Source organism: Palaemon carinicauda, chromosome 5 (genome assembly GCF_036898095.1).
Source record: "Palaemon carinicauda isolate YSFRI2023 chromosome 5, ASM3689809v2, whole genome shotgun sequence".
In the NCBI taxonomy this organism is placed as follows: domain Eukaryota; kingdom Metazoa; phylum Arthropoda; class Malacostraca; order Decapoda; family Palaemonidae; genus Palaemon; species Palaemon carinicauda.
The window spans coordinates 69,477,997-69,495,723 of record NC_090729.1 but is presented as its reverse complement, the minus strand read 5'-3'; the positions used below and the strand labels follow the sequence as shown (position 1 = coordinate 69,495,723).

Sequence of the window (17,727 nt, the reverse complement as noted above, 5' to 3'; positions counted from 1 at the left end):
CTCTGATAATCTATATAAAGCATTTGAGTGCTATGGATGTATAAAAGAAATAAGAATTAAACTTGAAGATGAAAAATTAGATTCATTGGATATCTTACAGTAGTCATGATGGAGCAAGCAATAAGTAACATGAATAATATTAAAATTAATAACTTGAATATCATGGCTTCTCTTTGCGATAAGGTATCAAAGGATTTTGATGTACTGTATATAGGCCTTCCGACTGGTTGGAAAAAGACGCTAATCTAGTTATGCCTTCCCAGAGAAAGCCGCAATCACCAATGTGGCTTGTAGCTGAATCTAAGGAGGTTATAGGGAATTTAGATATATGGAGATATAGTATATTTGAAACCATTTATAATTTGGGATTACTCAGAGAGCTACCATTGCTCATTCAATTAGTTATTTCACAGAGATTTTTTTCAAGTGAGAGTAGGGGAAACTCTATCGGAGAGAAAATGTCAGGAAGAAAGAGTTCCCAGGGTAGTGTGCTATGTGTTACCCTATTTGTACTAGCAATTAATGGGATGTCCTCTGTCATTCCCCAAGATATTCTCTCAACATTATTCATAGATGATCTCTCCATATTATTTGCTGGAGCTAGAATGGCAATGGTTGAGAGAAAAATACAACTTGCAATTGACAAAATTATTCAGTGGGCTGATATGAATGGGTTTAAGTTTTCAACAAGCAAAACTACTGTTGTCCATTTCTGTTGTATTCGGGAGTACATCCAGAGCCTGATATGTACATCAAAGGTCAATGAATTCCATGTGCAATTGAAGCTTGATATTTGATTGTAGGTTGACGTGGGTTCCTCAGTTAAAATCATTACAAATAAAATGTCTTGATACCTTGAAGCTTTTAAAAATTTTGTCCCATACATCATGGGGGGCAGACTGCAGAACTATTTTAAAGTTATACAAGGCCTAAATTTTTTCAAAAATTAGTTATGGATTTGAGATATATTCCTCAGCCACCTTAAGTCGACTAAATATTTCCGATTCTATGCACTATACTGGTATCAGATTGGCAACAGGAGCATTTGGAATTTCCCTTTTCCAAGCTTCCTTGTTGATGCTGGAGAATTACCATTAGACTTTTACAGAAAGTCTTCTATTATTCGGTATTGATTCAGGTTGCAAAGGCTTCTAATTCTTTAGCCTGTCAGACTGCAAACTTTGTAAAGCACTCAACATACTTTGATATGCACCCAAAATCCCCTCAACCTTATGGTTTTTGGGTGAAACAATTGATAGACAGTCCTGATACAGTTAGAGGTAAGGTGCTTCCATTTAAGGTATCATCAGTGCCTCCATGGAAATTACCAGAGTTGTCTTTTTGTAAATTTTTATTGTAGTTAAAAAGACTAATACTGACATAGAAGCCAGGTTTCTTTTTATGGAATATGTTGCAGAACATAAGGAATCAACCTTTATATATACTGATGGCTCCAAATCTGATGCTGGCGTTGGATTTGGTGTATATAGTAATGCCTTTAATTGTAGAGGTGCACTTCCTCTAACAGCTTCCATATATACGGCCGAACTATACGGCATACTAACTGTTATTGAGAAAATAGTGTTACAAGACTAGGGCAATTTTACCATTTTTAGTGTTGCAAGAAGTATCCTACAAGCTATAATAGTTTTTAAAACTAATATTCCTTTAGTTTTAAAGAGTTTAGAGTGGCTTTTAATTATAGGTATGAAAGGTATAACAGTTGGATTTTGCGGGGTTCCGGCACACGTGCGTGTGTCTGGAAATGAGAAGGCAGATTCACTGGCCAAGACTGCTGCAGCTGAGTTGCTACCAAGAAGGTATGTCTTTCCCAGTAATGATTTTTCACTCACAATTAAGAATTTTATTAATAATAATTGGCAACGGCATTGAGATGGTTTACTTGAAAATAAGATAAGAGAAACAAGTAATGTTATATCTCCTTGGAGGTTTAATGGAATGCCCTGAAAGTGGGAGACTACTCTGTCATCTCCATATTGGTCACACTTGGCTGACAAAAGATTTTGCTGGCTGGGCAGCATCAGCCATATTGCGACGACTTTTTGGTACTATTGTTAGCAGGTCATTTGTTGACCGAATGCCCCACATACAGTAGTGAAAGAAATAGATAACTGTTTGAGGCTCGAGGTGAGGATGGCAGGTTCATCCTTGCCAAGATTCTTTGACATGATATGTCCTACCATGCTAGTATATTTTCAGCTTTATTTCAGAAGCAGGTCTTCTGAAAGATATGTAACTTTTAAAATGACATCTTTTCTTTTATGGTTTTAATTGAATATTCTTTGATTTGTTTTTTATGGACAATAAACGATATTAGCGTCAATGACCTTAGATGTCAGGATGCCAGAAAACCTCAAATCATTCAATCCAGTGGTGGAATGTCAACCCCTTCTGTTGAGTCAACATCAGGGACTTTGACCACTGGTTATCACTGAAGATTATCCTCCAAGGATATACCTAGAGTCATCCTTTGTGTCAAAATGCCAGTACAGAGTGCGAAGCTCCAGCTTACGCTCAGCTCTTCAAGTGTTCACAAGAATGTTCACTCTATTTGCAACCAAGGTTAGTGCGAATGCAGGCTGTCCCTCCTCATCCCTTAGACGACTGGTTAAATTCTAGCAAACTCTGGGGAAATGTTAGTCTGACACTAAGTCAATCTTTTGAGGGGTTTTTACCCCGTTTCAAGATAAGACCGCTAATATTTATCCCAGCAACCTCCATGAGAACTAGTAGATTTAGAAAGGGAAAGACCTCTAAGGGACAAAGTTACTCTGTCCAGCCAGGGAGAAAGACTCAGGGAAGTGGAATGTTCCTTCCTCAAGCAAGTTTTTTCACGCACATTGTCAGTGCCATGCTATCTGAACCGCAGAGTTCTTCAGCCCCAGCCAAAGTCTAGCTTAAGTCCTCTCCAGTGGCAACTGGTCCTGTCGGTGTTAGCAGGGATTTCACAGACATACAAGTCCAAAAGGATCAAAGGGGAAGTAGACCCCCTCTCTCCTTCCCTGCAGTTGATATTGTGGGGTGAGGCATCAAAAGAAAAAGGGGCAATCCTTACCTGTTATGACACATGGCCTCGGCATTATGTTCCAACCTGCATCGGGAGTGCCACACAAGTCTGCCTGGATTAGAGTGCAAGGTTGCTGGCTCTTAATCTCTTCCAATAACTCCCTTCTTGTCACACTGTAGTGGTTTATCAAAGCACAGTAGAATACCCAGACAAAGGTAGTTTTGGCATAATAGACTTTACATAATCCTGAGTAAAGGCTAGAATCGCAAGTATTTTGGGTGGTGGTAAGATGTGAATACACTAAAATAGACCTTACAGAATCATCAATAAGGACTAGAGTCACAAGTATTTTGAGTGGTGGTATGATCAGGTATGAGGATCTCTACATCTCCAAGCTTGGGGTGTCAGGAGGGGTTTGAGTAATACCTCAGGTAGGGAATGTCGCTATTGGCTAGAGAGTGGTGTTATTATTGTATGTTAACAAAAATATCAACTATAATACCTCCTACTGTATTCAGAAATAAAGGCTAGTATCCCAAAGGCTTTCTTGGTTGGTTGAAGAGAGGAGGAGGAGGGGTTAATATTAGAGTGGAGATTTTATAGTGAAATTTCCCGAGTGTTAACTGTGTGTGATATACAACTATGTACTATACTAGTTCGTAGCTTAGCTTGTAATGATGATAGTAACTAGAGGGGGACTCAGTAGAGCGCAGACCCTCGCCACAGTAGCTTATTTCTTGACCTTTTGTTCGACCTTGACGGTGACCTTTGACCTTAACATGTATTAACTGGCTTTTGGCTTTGATTTTCATACACCCAAAATTATGAATCAAATTTGAAGTCTCTGTAGCAACGATGTCCAAACGTATGGCTGATTACGTGGATTGGACATTTTGCTGGACCGTGACCTTGACCTTTGACCTTGACCTTAGATTTAATAATTTCCAGCTTTTTACATAACAATTAATCCCTGCTAGTTTCGTTACTCTACGGTTAAAATTGTGGCCAGAAAGCTGTTCATAAACAAACACACACACACAAACAGGGGCAAAAACATAACCTCCTTCCAACTTCGTTGGCGGAGGTAATGGTAATGGTAATAATAATGATAATAATAATGATGATAGTAATAATAATTATTTTAATGATGTATCCCGATGTCATGGTGTGTACTATTGGGCATGTTTGGACGTATGCCAGCGTCATCGTAGTGAAGGGGTTAAGCAGAGAAAATCAGATTCTTCCAAATGAATGGTCAATACATCCCTCAGTGGTTAGAAATTTTGAATTGGTGTGGATAATCAAACTAGGACATGTTTGCAATATTTATGAAAAAAAAAATGGTGTGGTTTTGTTTACCAATTCCAAATCCTTCACCAGGGGCAATGCCATGTTACAGGACTGGTCTGACCTAGATCTCTACTGATTTGACAGGTGTTAAACATTGCAAGGGGTTTACAAACAGCAGAAGGACTCTCCTTTCTCTATTATGGCCTAAAGAGGATTCAGTCTTTTCTCTTTTGCTGAAAAATTTCAAAAGGATGTCAGCTGGGATGTGGATGAAACCTCTATGAACCCTGACTTCCCTAGAAAATTTTTTTCCGACGGGACACCTGAAGGTGATAGTTTTCCAATATCATCTCAATAGGAATTAAAACAGGATATTTTATTTAAGCTCAATCTGCATTTCAGTGATGAAGAACCTACTTCAATTTCTGAATTGGTGGGATGATCATAGTTATCCTTGATAGTTTCCTTGAAAAAGAGGATCCCAGGATGTTGATGAAGTTTAGATGTTATCCATCTGTCAGGAAAATGGACAATGCTAGAATCAACATTTGATATCAATTTCCTAGAACTTCTAGCAATGTTCAAGATCCTTCAAATTAAGGAACCGATGATAATGGCGTGTTTTAAAACAATATGATAGCATTAGCTTATATTTGGAGACAGGGAACAAGGTCGTAATCCCTATACTTAATAGCACTGGGGTTATTGACTTCGTAAAATATTAAGAAAACAATTTTTCTAAGGTTTATCCCAGGAAAATCAAACATCTTCGCAGATCAGTTAAGCAGGAAAAACCAGATTCTTCATAACGAATGGTCTCTGCATCCGTCACTACTGTACAGTATATCTAGAGATTTAGAATTGGTGGGGATGACCAAACTTGTACATGTTTGGAACATCTTTAAACAAAAGATAAAGGGATTTTTTCACTTGTTCCAGATCCTGTTGAATGGAAGGGGGATGCTCTTTTTCAGGACTGGCCAAATCTAGTCATATAATCCTTTCCACTGTTCTCCATTTTTGCTTATGTGATTTGGATTACAAATCGTCCTCTGTCCAAAATTACAACCTTCTTCCTTGTTGAAAGTTTGGTTACTGAGGCTCACAAGGAGTAGGATCGAAGTCAGGTAAACGACTTGATTGAAAGAGTTCAGGATATTATAAATGCAGTGTCATCTCTTACTTTTTTAGGAATATAACTTGGAAATGGTTTTAGCAGTGGTGTACCAAATCTTTATTTGCTAAGCATATTTTAAAGAAACCTGGTTTGCTTATCAAGATTGATATCTTTAGCTGCTGCGATAGCTGCTGGTCAGGAGATAAAACAAAAGTAGGTTTGTTTTGATAATTGAATAAATTTTAATTCACTTAAGGATTAAACTTTTTTAATTTGAAACATGATGTTGGGCAAAATATAGAAATGAGTGATTTGGTAATAAAGTTTTATTTTCATGAACAGCCAGGAGAATCACTTTATTGCTAACTTTAGGAGCACATTCTGGGGAATGGAGATATTACAAACTTTATGAACATATTCTTGAGAATCAAGTTATTAAAAACTTTAGGAACAAATTGTGGGAAATGAAGTTGTTACAAACTTTAGGAACACATTCTGGGGAATGAAGTTATTACAAACTTCAGGAACACATTCTGGGAAATGAAGTTATTACAAATTTTATGAACACATTGTGGAGAATCAAGTTATCATTAACTTTATGAACACATTCTGGGGAATGAAGTTATTACAAACTTTAGGAACACATTCTGGAGAATCAAGTTATTACTAACTTTAGGACACATTCTGGAGAATCATTACCAACTTAGGAACACATTCTTGGGAATGAAGTTATTACAAACTTTAAGAACACATTGTAGAGAATCATGTTATTACTCTGTTAACTGTATGCACACATTCTAGAGAATCATGTTATTACTCTACTAGTTTTAGGGACACATTCTGAGGAATGAAGTTATTAAAAATGTTAGAATGATATTCTAGAGAATCCAGGTATTATAAACCTTAGTTTGAGAAATTTTGTTACCAAGATATGAGACTAAGAGGTGAGTCTAGGGTATTAAGATTTTTTATTTTAGTTCTATTAACGGCATGTTTTTCCTTCACTGACCCACCTCCATTGGAGTGTGGGAAACATCAGTATGTACATCTGGGGAAGTCCTTATAAGTAAATGGAATTTTACCAATACAATTTATTTCTATATCTACCTAATGTATGTATACATTCCAGCCCTCCTCCCCACTGGCTAGATGTATAAAGGGGATAGGGATTAGCTTCATCTAGATTGTGTCAGTACAGGTACTTTAATAGGGGTTGAAGCATATAGAAAGGAAAGAAAACAGGAAAATATTTAGTTTTTGTGGTAAGTATTGATACAAGCCAGCTTTGATAGAAGTAATATAACATCAGGCAAATAATGTATAGAAATAAAGAAAAATTACTAAAATTCCATTTATACATATTTTATTAAAATGAATTTATCAATATAATTGTATTGACTAATGGTTATGTTAATGTTCCCTGATTGATCAAAAGATATTTTTACATATTTTATAAAAAGGAATTGATCAAGAGCATCTTTTTGTTTCTTAGCATCTATATCATATGTCTTGGTTATTAAACAAAGGTGAATATTGCTATCCTGTACAACACTACACTTGAAGATCGCTGTGCATTACAGTAAGATATTACGTGTGTATGATAATCAAGAAAGTTCCTTTTACTTGCTGCTAGTTACATTGCTAATGCCTGACTTCGTCTTCAGGGCAAGCGCAGGCAGCCCTGGCTGAAAAGGTTATGGGAGTGCTGCGTAATTCAGATACTGGCTACAGTCGGGATCAGGCTTTGTTATTGTGTGATAAATACCAGTTTCATGATGGCAAACTTTTCCTGTGGGATCAGGCTGGCATGTAAGTAGCATAATTATGTCTTGAATCTCACTTGAGGTTCATTTGTTACTTTTTTCAATATATGTACAAAACCAGCTATACAGTACAGTATACACTGGTGTCTTGCATTTAATAGATATATCAACATTAATAGTAAAGTATAATACTTTAGAAATAAGGTCTGAACTATTTTGCTTGACATGAAAAGAGATAATCTTTCACTTTGGTGTCGAGAAATTTGAAAAAGTAACTTTTAATTGGTGTGAATGGGCTAACTAGTTAAAAGTGTACCCAGCTCTGTCAAATGTGATCCATTTTCTCAGGTTTGCCAATTTTTGGCAGAAACTTATAAATTATTGGTTGTAGTTAAGAGTTGTAGATATTTATATATTAACAATATTTTTCCTTTTTGGTTCATAGAGCATGGAATTTTAAGGGGTGAAAGAAATTTATCTTTAAAAATACTCTTCCTCATTTTCTGGGTCTTTGTTTATTTGTAAATAACCCAGGCATTGTAGATGACTATAATCTAAATAAGTGTAAAGTTTTTAAAAGTTTAATGAAAAAAGATAGAAACTTCAAATTATTGAGGTATATTTCTGGTAACCACCACCACCTTTATGCCATCGATTTTTATAATAAAGCAGAACAGGAGTGTGAAAGGAATTTTTCAGTTTTATTTGACACAAATATATTTTAAAGATAGAGTATAGGTACTGAATATGCTTATTGAATTAGAATAAGAGGCAGTTCAGCAAGGTAATCCTCGGGTAAAAGCTTCAGTTATTTGTCCTTGTGATGTAATTGGTTAGTCATATGTTTAAAGAAATACTTAAGTTTTGTGTATCTTGAATACATTTTGTTATTATTATAAGTTTCAAAGATATGGTAGATTATTTTTGTCGAGCAAGTTTGCTTGAATTGTATTTAGTTGATTTTGTATATTAAAACCTTTCTCTTTAAAACAAAATGATCCATTGTCATCACAGGTTTGAGGAGCTGATATCTTGGTATGCAGAACGAGGTGATATAGAGAGCATGCTGAATCTTTGTGCCAAGAAGTCAACTGACAAATCAACACTGTGGTGTTCGGCTTTGAAGTTGCTGACATCTCCTTCATCTCTTGTACCTCCAGATCCGCAACATCTTATTACGTGTCTGGAAAATATTGGTTAGTAATGTATGTCCATGTTTATTGTGAATTTTTATGGGACATGCAGATCCCACCAGAGAAAGAAAACAGAAATTGTGTTTCAGGCTCCTGGTGATTGCAGCCCTTTGAATATGTTCATAGTATGGTTGTAGATGTTGTCGAACAGGTCTGCTGTTTATGTAACCCAAGATAGTACAAAAATATAACAGTAAAGAATTTTAATTTTTCACAATATAAGGGTTGAGATGATGTCCATGGCCCAAAGTAATGTAAAGTAAGTAAGTAAAGTCTGTCAGGAATTATAACGTGACTGCCATTGCCCTTGTGTATTTTGAGACCACTAGTTTTTAATTACATTTGTATTAAGGATATTTCATCTATTACTATATTAATAACAAGCAGTTAATAAACTAGTTGAAATCATAGAATTGTGATTATACATTTTTTTTGCTATACTCAATTGATGTTCATACTGCTTCTTCTCCGGAAGCTCAATTTATTGATATTTACTCTTAGAATCAAGAAAGGAAACCCATTTCCATTTCCTTCAATAGACATGCTGCTAGTAAAATAATGCGACACACTAGTGATTAATGGTGAGAAGCAAAGCTTCAAGGCCTCTTTGTTGTTATTTCAGTTTCAAAATCGAACTATTCCTAATCCTCTTGACATAGTAAGTCTGTGAAGAGGAGGGTGGTCTTCTGTATGAATCTCAGGTGTGTATAGAAATAACAAATTTTATCTGTGAATTTCCAGTTATTTCTAACGAAGCATACAATACCTGCTTTAAGAAAAATTATGAAACAGATCAGCTTTAGCTAAAACATCACCAATAAAATTAGAGAGCTTAGAGAATCGTACAATATGAAATTCCATCAAATGAAAAATGAGGTTGCATAAAAGCACTTAGTTTAGTGAGTGGAGGGATATTAGGATACAGACTAACAACTAAATTTTTTGAAATATTGTCAAGGAATGTGGGAAAGTAAGGGTTTAACGGCAGAAGGGTCATAATTAAAGAGCTTGAGACCTTGCGAGATGAGTTCGACTTTTAAAGCCCAATGAATATTCAGAATCCTTAATGAATGGAACACTATTACCACCAGACCCAACTTAGGAAGTCATGTTAGTTTTAGCAACCGAGCAAGTAAGATCAGAATTACCTCATACAAGTGAAGACCTTTTTATTTGAGATTAAACAAAGGAAGTTAGATAAGTTAAGAGATTCAAGTTGAAGCCCCTCATTATCATTAGAGAATGGTGCTAGCATGTAAACAACTAGCCTAGAGTTCTTTGGATTTCCCCCTGAACTAAATGAAAGTTTCATTAGTACTCTAACTTGAAACATACTTACCTGTGAAGAACAGTGGGATAATTGCACTCATCAGAGTGGTAATTTAAATCACATTACTATTCTTGTAGAGGAATTACTAACAAATCCAGTGGAAGAAAGCTTAAAATGCAATAAAAGGTATGACAGTGTGGAAGAGGTGTACATCAAGCAGAGCCCTTGCCTTTAACAGTTAGGTTGTCTCATTACTCATAAGCTTTGCAGTTTCTAGAATTTATTATGTGGTCACTTGGTTTGTTTAACTTTGTGGAGTTTATACACTTTGACACTTGCGAATTACACTCCTTGGTGGAATGTTTTCCTGAACATTTTCCGCAGACTTTATCATCATTCTTAGACTTGCAATCTTTTTCAAGATGTCCATACCTCTGACAGTGGTAGCAGGTGATCACGTGGTACCCATCACGTATGTTATAAGTACCCCATCGTAATGAAACTTTGTCCCCATTACCATGAATAGCCCTCCGAACTTCAGGATCACATTTCAGCACATAGTGTGTGGTCCCCCGTGGCATTTTTCTTCAGGACTACACTTATCTCCTCTTCTATATTTTGGATTTGGTCCAGACAGCGATTTCTTTGAATCAAAGCATTTACTACATCATCTTCATCATTTTACACCTTGCATATCATTATTTTTGGTTGGTTAGTTTTCCAATTTTTCTCGTTTGTGTCAGCCACCAATGCCTGAATTTTGTTTGCTGCCTCTCCTCTGATCATTTTGTTTGCAAAGTTTACATTTTCATTCGCAGTTGACAATGTGTTAAGTATAGGAATGTCTTTAAGTGTTTGTTCAACCTCGTGTTTATTGTGTATGTTTACGTTTTCTTTCAGTAATTTAAGTTGTTGCATTACGTAGTTGATTTAATTATCAATAGATTTTTTCCTTAACTTTGTCAGCAAATGTCGGTTTCTCCAGTTTGGGGTCTATCAATGTTTGAAGTGTTGCTTTAATTAATTCCATACTCATGGCAAGAATATCAACTTTCTCAGTGAGGTCGTTAATATGGGTGGAATTTGCTGCATGTGCGCTGAGATCCGCAAGTTTGTTTTCCAAGTCATCTATTTTCACATCTTGTTCGTTCAGGGCCAAATCTCTCACGTTCACATCTTCCTTAATTTTGATATTACTAAATTGGCTTGTCTGGCTTCACGTACACAGTGTGGGCATAACCTATATAAGTTATTCGGTTCATTATCAGCCTACGGGCCAACCAAGGGAAAGGCCCGTGCCAACAACAAGTGTTGGCTATAATACTCCACCAACAACATTCATTATCAGTGATGCTTATCACTATATGCACACATTTCGTGTGGTAGAGTCTATTACATTCATATTATATCCATTTTTTCCGTTCTCCCACTGTGGTTTTACATATGAGGCAGAAATAGTTAGGAACAGACATAATGTACTGTTTCTTATCACTTAGGTTTCTCCATAAGATTAACTAATATCTTTTCAATGATATTCTAAGCGAGGAACCGAAAGCTAAAACACGGAGCTCTGCGCAAATTTACCACAAACCCACCCCCAGTGGGTTAGCAATGTTAGCAATGCCCTGGCTGATTATTTTTCAAATTTTGAATTTTGCAACTGGAAGGAAAGATTCGTATTCATATGATTCTCCTTTTACTGAAAAAATTTGATTGCGCACTAGCTACCTGTAAAGATACAGCCCCTGGACCTGATGGAATTCTCTGTGCAATGATTAAACATGTGTTTTAATACAGTTATTTATTTTAAGCATTATTAATACAATAGGGCATGATCATAGTTATCCAAGTGTTTGGAAACTAACCATTATTTTAGCCTTTTCAAAACCTGGCAAGGACAAGTTTTTTAGCAGCAAACTATCGATCAATTGCATTGACATCTTTGTTTATGTAAAATGATGGAGAAGATGGTCAATGCTAGACTGATGTGGTACCTTAAAAAGAAGGGTATTTTATCACCTATTCAGTGTAGATTCAGAAAAAGGCACTCGACTGATGTGTTGATACAACTTGAGTCCTCTATTTGTGAAGCCTTTGCTTCCAAACAGCACCATGTGACAGTCTTTTTCAACCTTGAAAAGGCATATGATACTACATGGAGATATGGTATATTTAAAACCATGAATTGGGATTGAGAGGAGAGCTACCACTTTATTAAAGCATTTCTTTCACTAAGAGTTTTTCAAGTGAGAGTGGGGGAAACTCTATCAGAAAGTAAATGTCAGGAAGAAGGAGTTCCTCAGGGTAGTGTGCTGAGTGTAACCCCTGTTTGCACTAGCAATTAATGGGATATCCTCAGTCATTCCCCGGGATGTTCTCTCAATACTATTTGTGGATGATCTCACCATATCATTTGCTGGAGCTAGAATGGCAATGGTTGAGAGAAAACTACAACTCTCAATTGGCAAAATTATCCAGTGGGCCGATATGAATGGATTTAAGTTCTCGACAAGTAAAACTGTTGTTGTCCATTTCTGTCATATTCGGGGAGTACATCCAGACCCAGATATATACATCAAAGGTCAATGTATCCCAAGTGTGAAGTGAAGCTAAATTTTTAGGCCTGATATTTGATTGTAGGCTGAATGTGTTGAGGCTCTGGATCTTTTAGAAGTATTGTCCCGTACATGATGGGGGGCCAGACCGCAATACTATTTTAGAATTATACAAGGCCTTAATTTTTTCAAAAATTAGTTATGGATGTGAAATATACTCCTCAGCCACCCCAAGCCGATTAAAGATACTAGATTCAATACATCTTGCTGGTATTAGATTGTCCACAGTAGCATTTAGAACTTTGCCTGTCACAAGTCTCCTTGTTGGTGCTGGAGAATTACCTTGAGACCTTTACTACAAAGTCTTCTATTGCTAGGTATTGATTGAGGTTGCAAAGACTTCCTATTCTTCAACCTATCAGACTGCAAGCCTTGTAAAGCACACATCATACTTTGCACCCAAAATCTCCCCAACCTTATGGTTTTCGAGTTAAACAATTACTAAACAGTCTTGATATAATTAGAAGTAAAGTGCTTCCATTTAAGGTATCAATGCCTCCATGGAAATTACCAGTGGTATCTTTTTGTAAATACTTTATTGGAGTTAGAATGTATATGACAGACTTAGAATCCAGTCTCTTTTTATGTAACATGTTGCAGAACATAGTGGATCAACTTTTACATATACTGATGGCTCCAAATCTGATGCTGCTGTTGGATTTGGAGTACATAGTAATGGTTTTAATAGTAGAGGTGCACTTCCTCAAACAGCTTCCATATTTACTGCCGAACTGTATGGCGTACTAACTGCTATTGAGAGAATAGTATTGGAGAAGGAGGGTAATTTTACCATTTTTAGTGATACAAGGAGTGTCCTTCAAGCTTTAGAAGTTTTAAATTCTGGTAACCCTCTAGTTTTAAAGATTTCGGAATGGCTTTTTATTATTGGGCGGAGAGATATAATGGTTCGATTTTGTTGGGTTCTAGCACATGTAAGTGTGTCTGGGAATGTGAAGGCAGATTTATTGGCGAAGAATGCTGCCTCCAACTTGCTACCAAGAAGGTATCCCATTCCCTGTAACGATTTCCTACCTAACATCAAGAAATTGTTTTGTAATAATTGGCAACAGCACTGGGATAGCCTAGATGGCAATAAAATGAGAGAAGTAACAAATGTCATCTCCTTGGAGGTATAACATGATGCCCTGAGAGTGGGAGACGTCTCTTTGTCGTCTCCGTATTGGTCACAGTTATTTGACACACGAGTTTCTGATGAAAGGCCAACACCAACCGTACTGCGACAACTGTTTAATACCTTAAAAAGTGAGGCATTTGTTGACCGAATGCCCCAATTATAATAACTTAAGAAATAGATATCTGTTTGAGGCTCGAGGAGAGGATGGCAGGTTCATCCTAGCCAGGATTCTTGGACATGATGTGACCTACTATGCAAGCGGCATTTTTAGGTTTATTTCAGATGCAGATCTTCTGAAAACTATTTAATTACTATAATGACATTCAACTTTTATGGTTTTAATTGAATATACTTTTATTTTTTATATAAAATAAATGATATCGGCATCAATGACCTTAGATGTCAGGATGCCAGAAAACTTTAAATCAGTCAATCAATCATTTATGAGGGTTTTGCATTTCCTGTCCTTGCTTCAGTACCATGCACATTTCTTTTAATATTTTATTTTAGTTGGAACTGATATCTGTAAAGATCTCAAAGTCATATAGATCACTTACTGAAGCTTCAAATGCTTTTTTATTCCTGAAATAGAGTTCTTTTGATTACCACTAGAATCAAAGGTAAGTGTTATAATGATTAATTTATTTTTTTTTGTCATCAGAGGAACATCGTTTACTTCCGCCTCTTGAAGTTGTTGACCAGCTTGCTGCCTCTCCACACATTACACTTGGCCATGTACGAGATTACCTGTTAAGAGTGGTAAGCAGTCATTCTACAACACTTGCGGAGGAATCTTTACGTGCTGAAGAATATGTCGAGGAGACGTCCAAAATGAAGGACACTATCAACAACATTAGAACTACGTAAGGCATAGATCATGATATCCATAGATAAAGGATTTATAGGACTGCTACAAGTAAAACATAGTTTATAGATTTACTAGCAACTTCCTGATAACATAGTTTATAGATTTACCAGTAACTTCCTGATTTAACTGTTTACATTTCTAAAATAAGAGAGAATTTGTTTTTGACTATCCAAAATTTTAGCCTCTTGGTACATTGAAGTAGACATATCACATAGAATTTTCAATGAATGTGTTGCTTTGTTTTACATCTTGGTGTGTTTTTTTCCAGAGCTATACAGTTTACAGCTACTAAATGCAACATATGCAATAATGAATTGGAACTTCCGTCTGTGCACTTCTTGTGTATGCATTCATTCCACCAACAGTAAGTATTTTGAAGATACTTGTAATATATTTTTCCATAGAGTTTTGACTAGGAATGGTCATCAACATGTCTCTATTAAGTGTTTAGAAAATGGTCTTGTTTTTTCTTAACAGTTCATTATTTCTTTGTACTAATCTTCCTAATTTAGAACTGTTAAGTATGTATGAGAAGCTAAAAGGTTCCCTTACACTAAAGCATACTCAACTTTAGTGGAATTTGCCTTTTTGCAACAGACCACCAATCTAAGTGGAGGTCACAGTAAATAGTAAGGTAACATCATAAATTGCTCATCAGGAATGTAAGTGTTTTGGGAGATTTAAGAATAATGACAAAACTATTGGCTTATTAAGCAACTCAGTAATAAGCCAGCAACTACCAAAGCTCCTAAACTGCTGCACTAGCAAATTTTCTTTCAAATAAAGTCACACAACTGTTACTGTTGATCTCACAACCAGCTACATCCTAAATATATGTACAGCGGAACACAATCTATCAGATGTGCCAGGTACACTTCAAAAGGAAGTATTGCTCAGTCAGATTGATGGTATTGCAGATCCCCAGGCCTATGAGTATATAGGTGTCGAGGGAAGAATAGGGATTATGGAATGTGATTTGGTATGAGAAATAAAGGGATCATGAGGGGTACGAGATATATGGGACAGGTCCCAGTCATCCATGCAGCCCACAGTAACTTATTAAGGCACCAGCACAGACCAGTAGATCCAAGCCTGACACCCACTCATTTCACTTTTACTGACAAGTATCAGCCTGTGAAAATGATATCAATTTTACTTTGAATAGGGAACATTTCTTTAAAATTTCAGATGAAATTTTAGTCTGAGACCTTGATAAACATTTAATTGGATGCTATTTTGTGAGCTGTATTAATATAATGGAAAGCTTTGTTGTTTCAGCACCAAATATAAGTCTTTCAGCCCTTTACTATGGAGATACATTTTGGCAACAGCTGAAAGTAACTGTAAAACTTTAGCGAGGTGTTACTCCCATCCACTGGTTAGTGGGGGGCAGCATGAGGTAACCCACCACCCCAATAACACACGCTGTGACCATCACAAGCCACTTTGCATTTTATCTCGGATGAGAACAGACGTTGTAGGTTCTCCTTTGCTTTATTTGATTTAACAACCATAATAAAGAAAAAACTGGCCAAAAATGTTTTAATTGTTCTTTGTTCCGTCACTCTATACAAACCCTCGCTATTTATAGGAGATATTACATTTGGCGTAGCTGAAAGATGAGCCATAAGACTTTTAGCGAGGAATAACCATTCCAACCGATGATTAGCAGGAGGGATGGGGGTTAGTCGGCTACCCCGCTTACTCACGCACATGGGCTGAGCACCCACTTTTGGCTTGGGGAGAGAGACTTTGTCTTCCTCTCCACTCCAACTTACTGGCCATTTGATGTGTTTTTTCTTATTCTTAACTTATATTTTTTTTTTTATATACAGTACTATATATGAAAACATTCTTGTAATATTTTTATATACTGTATATATATATAAGCTTTTCTTTTTAGTGATTGTTGCTGTTAGCGTGATAGTGTAGTGCGGCACGTTTTCAATAGAGGAGAACTTTCTCTTACGAACTTTCCCCCCTAGGACGCCGGACAACACTAGGCTGCTGGCCTTCCAAGTGACTCGGCCTCTGTAGTAGGGGTGTTGTCATTGTGGGGATACTCTTTCTCCATTCGGATGTTTACGTCGCTCTCTCCCATGAGTTCTTTGAGGAAGACTGCTTACGGCTTTCCCAGAGCTTGACTTCGGTCTTACTCTTCTTCGCTGACGACACCGCTCTCCCTTGTTACGTTGGTGCCCAGGAGACACTCTGCAGCGTAACACCTTTCCTTTCACTTAGTTACGTTGTGAAAAAAATGTTTATCTTGGGAAAATACAAATTTGAAATTATTTTATTTTAAATTTTCTATTATTAGTTTTTTTATATAAGTGATACCTCTACATACGATCTTAATTCGTTCCAAAAACTGCTTCGTATGTTAAAACGATCATATGTTGGAGCAAATATTCCCATAGGAATACACTGTAATTTGTTTAATTCGTTCCTCAGCCTAAAAACCCATGATAACTCCTTAATAAATTGCTACACATAATTACACATAGCATTAATACAATTGAATACTGTAATACAGAAATATCTAAAAAAAGAATAATAATAAAGAAATAATAAATAAAAAAGGGGTTTTTAATAACACTTTACCTTAGCGACAGGCCAGCGCAGGTGTAGGGACTGCGTAGGAGACGGAAGATCAGCGAGGAGGTAGAGACGGAAACTGCGATAACGTACTCTAACTTACTCTAACTTACACTACGTGAACTTTAACTTAACTTAGCTTATTTTTTTTTCATTTTTATAATTTTATAATTTTCTTTACATTTTTTTTTCTTTTCTACAGTATTTTTAATTTTCATCACTTTCACTCGATTCAGTCTTCCTTTTCTTTGCTTCTCTTTCTTTATTTTCTCATGATCACTAGACCATTTCGTAGATTTTTTAAAGAAACTATCGAGAAAAAGTTGCTTGGTACGGCTTTTGAGAATTTTTCTAAAATGCATTAAACAAACATCATCGAACTGCGCAACTACACGGTAAACCTGAAGTTTCTGTGGGTGATGCTTGTCGATGAAATCAACCACGTGTTGATGATATGCTAACATCTGTTTAATTTCGGCCGTACCTAAGATTTGGCCTACCTCCTCGGTCTCCTCCGACACACTCAACTGCACTTGGAACTCATGCTGCATGGTTTGCAGCTCCTTGAGTTTCTCGGTGGTGAGCTCTTCATGATGCTCATCGACGAGTTAGGTGATGTCATCTTCATCCACCTCCAGACCCATGGACTTGCCAAGGGATACAATCTCTTCGACGTCTTCCTCGGCGGCAAGCACAGGTTCATTCTCGGGGCCAAAACCTTCGAAATCTTTGGGAGCAACAGCATCAGGGCAAAGCTTCTTCCAAGCTGAATTCGGTGTCTGACGAGTTACTCCATTCCAAGCCTGATATATGATCTTTATGCAGTGCACGATATTAAAATGGTTCCTCCAAA

At 36.6% G+C, this 17,727-nt stretch overlaps 1 protein-coding gene across 4 annotated transcripts in view; it reads left to right on the top strand.

Moving 5' to 3' along the window:
• The window catches only part of Vps11 (vacuolar protein sorting 11), a 439,706-nt gene that overhangs the window by 370,605 nt on the left and 51,374 nt on the right, over nucleotides 1-17,727 (top strand). For all 4 annotated transcript variants that reach the window (XR_011044479.1, XM_068373757.1, XM_068373758.1 and 1 more), the window contains exons 14-17: nucleotides 7,100-7,244; nucleotides 8,213-8,394; nucleotides 14,073-14,274; nucleotides 14,548-14,643. Coding sequence is in view for 3 of the 4 variants with exons in the window: in XM_068373757.1 (XP_068229858.1) it covers nucleotides 7,100-7,244; nucleotides 8,213-8,394; nucleotides 14,073-14,274; nucleotides 14,548-14,643 (625 nt within the window). In the remaining variant the exon portion in view is untranslated. The remainder of the gene's footprint in view (nucleotides 1-7,099; nucleotides 7,245-8,212; nucleotides 8,395-14,072; nucleotides 14,275-14,547; nucleotides 14,644-17,727) is intronic.